General features: G+C 38.9%; 1 protein-coding gene across 1 annotated transcript; it reads left to right on the forward strand.

Annotated features, from left to right (window-relative positions):
- Positions 1 to 1,977: 1,977 nt before the first annotated feature.
- TMEM18 (transmembrane protein 18) lies at positions 1,978 to 6,726 on the forward strand. Its single transcript, XM_052809827.1, has 5 exons — positions 1,978 to 2,073; positions 2,331 to 2,451; positions 4,803 to 4,857; positions 5,914 to 6,007; positions 6,100 to 6,726. Exons 1-5 carry the CDS (start codon positions 2,026 to 2,028, stop codon positions 6,187 to 6,189), a joined length of 408 nt encoding a protein of 135 aa, XP_052665787.1. The 5' UTR covers positions 1,978 to 2,025; the 3' UTR covers positions 6,190 to 6,726.
- Positions 6,727 to 9,122: the final 2,396 nt, after the last annotated feature.

Genomic DNA, 9,122 nt, shown 5'->3' on the forward strand with positions numbered 1-9,122 from the left:
GAAGAGAAATGTTTATATATTATCATTGGTACGGTGTATTTCAGGTTAGTAGAGTATTTTTAAAATTTGGATCTAAATGTAGCGTATTGGCTCTGCAAAGAAGCTGTAAAAGGACAAGTACACAGGGTTTTCCCTATGAAAGAGCAATGCATCTGTTACCTTTTAAGTATCTTCTGTTTCACATTTCATTCTCCACTAAAAATAAATGAAAGATAACCGATACCACACAAAAGATCTGGTAATACTTATGTATCTGCTACCACCTGCTGACAAACAGCATTATTGACGTTATCCTAGTCAATCTTAAAGAAGCAACTCCTATTTCCTTACAAGAAAGTTTCTACTGCTGCTGCAGTGGCTGACAGTAAAAGCCACATGAATTTTTTAATACAGTATGTTGTAGCCATAATAAGCCAGTAATTTCCTATCCACCCAGCTTGTCTGCATCACAGATTCACCACTGACCAGCATATTCCACTCATAAAGCAGCTGCTGTATCCTTCATTCAGTGAAGCCCTTCAGCTACTGCAGATGGTTACTGGAGTCAATTACTGAGCAATTACAAGAAACTGATTCCTCATTTACAAAAATTCAAAACCATTTGATTTGTTACATTGGCCATAAGACTTTCCAAATGACAAGTCAGTTTCTTCCTGTCTTATTTCCCAATCTACAATGTGAAATTGAAACATCTTTCTTCTCCTAGTCTTAAAATTAAGAGCAGAACAGTAGTAGAAATGCCCACCTTTGCATCACCTTACTTAATTTTACAATGCTTTAAGTAAAAGCCTCGATTGGCCTTCAGATATTATTGTTGTTGAGAAAAAGACTACCAAAAACCTAAAGCAAAACAGAGAAACACATCCTCAGTTTCAGGTATCTCACACTAAATTGCCTAAGTGTGACAGTGAAAAGAGACTAGTTCACAGTGATGACCTGTATTTGGCTATATGGTAGACTAAATGAAAGAAGTATTTATTTCTAACATTTACTTATACGCTTCCAAACATTTTGAAAAAAAGCCAAAGCTTCACATCTGATAAGCCAAAGTGTCAGAAAATATAATTTCATGAAAGCAGAACAGGGAGCTCTATATGACAGTATGGTTTCTTTGACAAAGCTAACCCTAGTAAGATTCGTGAAGTCTCCTGGCTTGGTAGATAGGAATCTGAGTTTGAAATGTCTCTGTAAGTGATACATCTTTAAGAGTGGTCAGTTCTTCCAGACCTACATGCATTCAGCAAAAGGAGTTATAGATGTCTCATTCACTTTGCATTGTACAGTAATTAATGTTGGTTGGTTTTTTTTTTCATTTGGAAAAAAAAAATAGTATTTTTCACTTAAGTTCCTACCTGGAGTGCTCAACTGGGGTTTTTTTGTCAGAAATTTCCAGCTGGGCTTAAAACTCCCTTTTTCCTGCACTGCCAACCCTACAGCAGCTGAAGCCGGCCACTGAGTGTTGCTGAGAGACCAAAAAGCCAACACCAGTGCTGGGCCACCGATCCAAAGTGCCCCGCACACCTTGACACCAGCCTGACTCCACCAGGCAGAACATGACAAAAAAACCTCTCCCGCTACTCTTTCCTAACTTCAGTGTCGAATGCTTAAAACAAAAGCAGAGCTTCTTGCCCCTCTTCTGAAAAGCCAGGGTTATTTTTGAGGAACACAACTTCAGTCACAGAACCACGAGAGACGGTTCTGACTTGGCGCTAGCCTCAGGAGAGGCAGCCACTGGGGTGTGGAGAGCTTCCTCTGCTCGTCCTCCCACATGTGGGACCAGCCACCGCCCTTTCCCCTCTGGGGGGATGAGGGCAGCCCTGGAAGTGCCAGCCGTGCCAGATAAACGGCCCCTCTCCCCTCCACCGGCCCAGCGGGAGAGGCGAAGCTCCCCCTCCCGCCCAACCCCTCGGGCTGCCGCCGCGGGGCAGGGAACAGGTGCCCGCCGAAGTCTCGCGAGAAGCCGCCCGCCGGCGGGCGGCTTCTCGCGAGACTTCGGCGGCCGCCAGCAGCGGCGCTGCCGCCGCCATGGAGCAGCCGTTGAGCGGCCCGGCGGGGCTGTCCGCCATCCTGGCGGTAAGGAGGGAGCCGGGGCCGGGCTGGCTGCTCGCCCGGGGAGAGGGGAGGAGGCACCGGGGCCCCCTGTGGGCGGGGGAAGCCCGCGCTGGGGTGCTCGCTGCTTCCCCAGCTTGGCACGGGGCGGGCTGCTGAGTGCGGTTCGTGACTGAAACCGGTTGTCGTTTCGGTGCGGGAGAAGGACGGGTGCTCGCTCTAGCTGCCTGGCGACGCTCCTTCTCCTGCCATGGCCTAATCTGCTTTCATTTTGTCCGTAGAGGACGGACTGGTCCGAGCCCTGGCTGGTGGGGCTGGCGGTTTTCCACGTCCTCTGCTTCCTCCTAACGTGCATCTCTTTCCAGCACTACCGGGTGCAAATAGGGCACTTCCTCTGCATGGGTGAGTAGTGCGTTCCTGCTTCCGTGAGCTGGCCTTCGGGTGGTAAAGGGCATGTGCGTGGTTTAGGCTACTAATGCTGTCAGATAACTTCTTTTGGTCTCTTAATGATAACCCTTTTCTTCATGTACTTGCACAGCGCACGGGTTTACACTTTGCAGCAGATAAAGTGCATGCAAATTAGTATTTTTCTTGTAATAATGCATGTGTCTGTACATGATAAACTGTTATAGAAGCTGCTATGATCTATAAATATGTATTTATTTCGTTTGCAAGACTGTATGAAGTAGTGATTTAAAACTCTGGCCTTAGTAGGGATCTGGGATAAGTAAGGTTTCTGCATAGTAAATGCTGTGTGTATCACAGCTTCCCAAGAAATTGTTGCTGTGCTGGAGAAGCAGGAAAGAAATTGGCTGAAAGCCAGCAGTCGCTTTCTACTCTGCCTTATTCTAATGCTGCAGTTCAGCAAATATGGTCAGCTTTCAACTGGATTTGCTTCTGAAGCAGGTTCACCATATGCCCCGCTGACAGCTGTGATAATGGCACGAGGAAGAGCAAGGCTGGTTTGGTACATTGCAGTAACAGCTTGTGTTATCTCAGGGTTTATCAGACTTCAGCCTGAGAATCCACAGTGGCCTTGCCTAGCCAAAGCTGTGTCTTTATGGCTGACTGGCTGAAGATCTAGCAGCTTGGCAGAGGGTATTTGGTTTAATTAAGATGGCATGGATTTGGGTTAGATCTACGTATTATGAGCAGTACCTTGGTTCTAGCCATGCGTTGGATTTTCTGGTGAGTTGGGGTTTTTTTACACAGCACCTCAGTTCTGTCATGCTTGCAGGGTAGTGGAGAAGGAATGAGCAATTGAAAGAGATTCGCAGGCAAAAAGCCACGTGAAGACTACGTTGACTTTTTAAAATACCATTTAGCAAACTAGTCAAGTTGGGAGAGGAATTATAGCTTCCTCAAAACTGCAAATAACTTAGCTAAAGCTAAGGTTTTAATAACATTAAGTACTCCCAAAAAGGAATCTAGAAACCTTAGTAATTTCTATACATCCACTTGTAACTGCAGAGTTTAAAATGATCTACAGAGGGCATAATAACAATGTCCTGTTAATGACACATTGAGCCTGGAAGTTTCCTGTAAGAATACAGGCTTTTCTTTCTTAAATTTAATATTAGACATTCAGAATTTCCAATGACATGCTGTTTACTTTAGAGTCTTTATCTAAAGTATTCCTAGTGTTACTAATGCTAGTTTGAATGCCTGTGGTCTAACTGCATTGGAAAATGCAGTGGAACTGATCGTTGCTGGCTTTTTAACCCAGCTATGATGTAAACTTGCTCTTAACAAGAAGAGTGCATAAAAATATCTATACTGAGTCCAAGCTTTGTACCTGAAAAACTGAACCACTTTTAATATGTCTGCAGTATAAATAATTTTGTATCGCAGATAGTCAGAAATAACTGAGGAAATTATGAAATTATCACATTGGTTTACCTTGGCAGCCGAGCAGCTGTAGGTATGTTTATACTGTGCAGTACCAAGCAGAGATAATCCAGATGATGCAAAACAAGATAGCACTCCTTCATATCACCGGGCTAGTTACTTAATTGCCTTGTGCAGGTCATCTTTAGCCACTGAATCTGTTTTTCTTGCTTTGTTTCTTGTGGAAAATGATACAAGGACAAACTTAAATTCTGTAGTTGTATTGCTTTTCTGTTAAACATGTGATTGCACTGAATTTTCTTACTGTCTTGATGGCTTCATATTGCATGTAATTGTTGAGCAAGAATATGCTAGTTTTCACCTGATTGCAGTGGACTACTCTGCTACCGATTAAAACAAAGTTTGTATTTCACCAAAATGCTTATATATAATTAGTACCCTAACTTCAGATAGTAATGTTAGATATAGCAGTATGATACCATAACATCTAAAATGATAACTTAATTCCATACCAGTTTTGGGGAGTGCTGACATTTCCTTTTACAGACATAACTTAGAAGCAGTCACCAAGAAGATTGTTGGAAAAAATACTGTTTGGGTTTTTTTTTTAATTATTATTCATTTGTATGCTGAGCTCTTTCTGTAAGATCAGAGGAGTAGGATTTTATGTTTGTTTGTAATATAGTGGGTATGTTTTGTGATCACTTTATACTTCTTAGTAACTATATGGGACATTTAAATCAGAACTGGGTTTGTGCTGTTAAATATTAAATGTGTAATTTGATCTTCTGAGGATCAAGGAATTACAATGTCTGGTATGTATCCACTTTAGTACACATGGCAGAACTGATGGCAGTTTATTTTTAAAGAAGTATTGAATCTGATATTTTTCTTTTGTTGTACAGTGGGCTTAGTGTACTGCGCTGAATATATAAATGAATTAGCAGCCATGAATTGGAGGTAAATGTCTTCACTTTCATTTTTGCATTTAAATGAATGTTGTTCTAAAAATATTCCTTTTTTCGTATCATTCCCAGAAAACATTGTTAGTCAGTCATGCCTCATCAGTAGAATGTGATGGCAGAGGGTCTGTTGCATTGATTAATATAAAACTTTTGAACAAAACTGTACAGCATAGCATAGTTATCACTTAGCTTATAAGAAAAGCAATTTTTAACAGCTAGGATGTACTTATTATACTGCTTAAAATCTATGTTTATATGGATGGTTGTAAACTAACTAGTCAGAGAGCTAAGAGAAAAGCAGAGTGCGATGATTAAGGGGAAAAGGATGCGAGCTTTGATTTTTTTGTTTGTTTCTGTTGAGTTTTCTTTCTAGCTATTCATGTTTAATAAGCTGAAGTTAAGCACCACTTCTCAAAAATATCACTACTATTTTATATACTTATTTACATGCATAAAAAGCATTAACATTTGTCTGGTTTACTAAGCCTATGTACCAGAATTAAACTGATGGCTTATTTTCATAAGCACTGAACTAACTTTTCCCTGGTGTAACTGGAAATCAAGTGTTTAACACTACTTTGTGCAGGCATCTAATTGTAAGTCCTTGTTTCACTTCAGGCATACATGACCTAAATTACAGCTTTGCTACCTTTATTATTTCTGTTATCTTTTATAATATGCCTAAGCAAAATACCTGAGAAAGTAATTTTTGACACTTCAGGATAAGCATGATTTCTGATGCACATATATATATATATATATACTATTGTAGTCACAGTAGTAAGTTACTTAATCTATGGTTGTTTTATTTAGGTTTTGCACAGTAAAACTTTAAAGAAAAGAAAGACTGGTATTGTAATAAATATTCATAACTGATGAGATACTGACTCTCTCTTTGTTCTGACTTAATACAGTAGAATGCTGGCCTATGCTTGAGGATCCCAAGGAGTAGGATAATCTGTACAATGTCCATGTTGAATAGTTAGTGTGAAAGTAATGTTATGTGAACTACACTGAATAAAGCTTCCTCTTTTATTTTTCTTTCTTTCAGGCTGTTTTCTAAATACCAATACTTTGATTCAAGAGGAATGTTTATTTCACTTGTATTTTCAGCACCACTGCTGGTGAATACTGTTATAATTGTGGTATGTATGTGTTCATTTATATGGATGCTTTCATTAAATTGATAAGTAATGTATGTGGATTAGTTAAATTTAATAATTTACTTACATTTCAGGTCACCTGGGTTTACAGAACTTTGAATGTAATGACTGAACTGAAGACGCTACAGCAGAGAATTAAAGCAGAAAAAGAGAAAAAGAATTGAAAGCGCCTAACGCTATTTTTTTTTTTTTTAATTGTAATAATACTTGTCCAGGTAATCAGTCATTCTGTATCTTTATCCAGAAACAGCAATGTTTTTGTGTCTGATGTCAAGAGGACTTTGCAACCTGTGGCTGTAGACAATGAGGTGAAAGCAGGTATCTACAATACATTTGAATTGGCTGTGAAATTGAGAAGCCCGGTCTTAACAGGTCTTTGTGCCCTTCTATGTAAGATAGTTTTCCACCATGACCAAGACTATTAGTGTTGGTGAGACACAATCTTCGAGGCTGTTTCCATTTGCCTGTGTATTTTTTAACTATGTTGTAACTGTGCGTTTATCAAATATCCAGTCTTCTGCTGCTTAAGCCAATTGGAGCAGTGTTGTGAATTCCAGTAAATGAGGGACTGTATTCAGAATACCTCAGGAATCCATGCTTCTATGAAGCATTTCACTTCTTTATAAATCAAGTTTCATAGTTCCGATGTGTATTGTGTGGCAGTAGCATTTTATAAATAAAATTGTCTACTGTATCTTAAATTGAGTTAATTTATATTAATTTTTGATTGGACAGATTTTTTCTTTCTTTTTTCTTATAAAAATTCCCAGTTTGGTAAAATCTTGTACTTAATTCATATAAGTAATTCAAAACGATCTCTGCAGTTTTTTTTCAATTTACATTTCATGATTTTAATGCTGCTAGACAAATATCTCTTCTTAAAACTGGATGAAATTTTGATAATTTTTGCTTATTTGTAGAACAGAAAAGAAGGGGAGAAACTTCTATGTTCTATGCAATTTTGTTCCTTTTTTTTTTAATGCTTTACCTTTTTTTTTAATAAATAACTGAAAATCAAAAGTTAACTCTGGTAAAAATGAAGAAGACTTCAGTTTTGCTCAGAGTAACCTGTTTTTATTGGATTAAGGAAATGGGGGGGTGTGTGTGAACACAATGGAACAGTGTCCGTACGTATTTAGTAAAAGTTGTATCTGGAAGCAGTTAAACCTTTATGTGGAGACCTAAACTTCTGTCTAAAATAGATGTCATTTAAGACATAGGAAAGATCTACAAAATTGAACTTAGACTAATGTGAAGAACAGTTGGGTACAAAAACACAGAACACTAGTAAGTTTTTAAGCTAAGTAAATATTTGTGAAATTAATTTTAAATACTTGAATAGTCTTCACAACCGTGGAAATATGGACCCGAGGGAGATAAGCAGATGCCTATGCATACGCAGTTTGTGAGTCTCCCAGTTAGGGAGAGAGTGGAACTTTCTGGAGGGCTTCACAACGTTGTGGAAGGGCAGTGCAGTGTTAGTCTGGGATCCATTTCTTTACCTTTCCCATGGATTAACTTAGCATGGTCTCCGCATTGCTCTGTCAAGAGTTACAGACAACTAGGCTACTTTATATTAGCAAACTAAATAGCTGCAGCCTTGCAATGTTGTCCCATAATTGTCCATTCTGTTGCAACTCTTGATGCAATGTTGGCAACTGTCACTCCTCCATGAAAACCATCTCTAGTGGTCTGTTAGATAGCACGTGCCTTTTGGGAGCAGTCCCTGTTTTGAAGGAGTGAACAGAATCTATCCAAATGGCTGCAAGATAGGCTGTGGCACCTGTCTTCAGGACCAAGGAACAGGCCTCTCTAATTTTTTTATGTAGTCCTCCCAGGCTGGTTTAGAAAAGCTCAGCTTTACTCTTACGATTTGATGGGATGGGGAAGAGGTATGCAGTTTTTCATACATGGCCTTAAGCATGACCACACAAATACTGTGCTCCTGACTTTCCTCTTGTGAACTGTTCTGCAATAGTATCAATGCACAATTGTTTGTGTCACACACTTAAAGCTGTAGTACCTTATATTGAGATACCACCTGTTATCAATAGCCTTTTTGTTCACAGCATGTATCAATGTGATTCACAGTAAATGAGGTGGTTCAGAGCAGCTAAGCAGCAAGTCTCTTGCAATGGAAAACAGTGATGTGCCTTACTTAGTACATCCAAGGCAAACTTTCCGCAAATAGTTCAGTGTTTTGTCTTCTTTCTTGTGTGTGAAGTTGGAAAAAATGAAAATTCCCTCTTCTGTAAGTATATGAAACTGGTGAGATACAACAATTAGCGCTGTCCTTTCTAGCATAGCACAGACAAGATAACAGAAATTACTTTTTCTGTTTTACCCAATTTTGTGTTACTCTTGCTTGGCACAAGATTTATTAGAGAAATTCTCTCTACCTTTGGTGATCCCAAGGGAAATTAAAAAAAAAAAAATCTTCTGCTTGCTTAAATTCTCTTTCCTCTTCCTCTCAGTGTAGTTGACCTTTCAGGCAGTATTTCATTTTGTGTTGCATTACCAGAGTAATTTTGCCTTTTAATATAAGATCCCAGGCCATTACAGCCCTTTAACAAATTTGAAGAGCAAAGAACCCTAGAGTGTGAGTGGCAGGCAGTTTATTTTTAATTAGCAAGTAAAAATCCATTTGAGCTGTATATTATCTGTTGATTTCTGATACCACTGACATAATGTGATAGCTAGGAGGTGGATAATACTTGGTTTAGAAAGTATCAACGTGGTGGGGTTTTTTTCTCTTCTAAAAGTATTGCCGAGAGAAAGTACAAACAGCTCCAAATTCCACAATTAAATCAGTATTTCTTTGACACGCAAACATCTCAAAATGTACACTTCAAAATTGTAAGCCTGGTGTTTTTAAACCTTCCCTGACTACTGAAACTATAAGTAAATGTAACAGTTACATAGGATAAATTTTCACAAACACTAATACGTGGTTTCCATATATGTTCGTCAGAAAAATACTCCCATTTTCTATGTTTCAGAAAGACTCAAACTTTTATCTGAGTTGTCCTCTAGCTAACCCTGCCTAAGAAACACTAAGTTTAAGAGCTAAGTTTAAAAAAAGAAAAAAAAAAAAGTA

Source organism: Harpia harpyja, chromosome 15, assembly GCF_026419915.1.
Source record: "Harpia harpyja isolate bHarHar1 chromosome 15, bHarHar1 primary haplotype, whole genome shotgun sequence".
NCBI classification, from domain to species: domain Eukaryota; kingdom Metazoa; phylum Chordata; class Aves; order Accipitriformes; family Accipitridae; genus Harpia; species Harpia harpyja.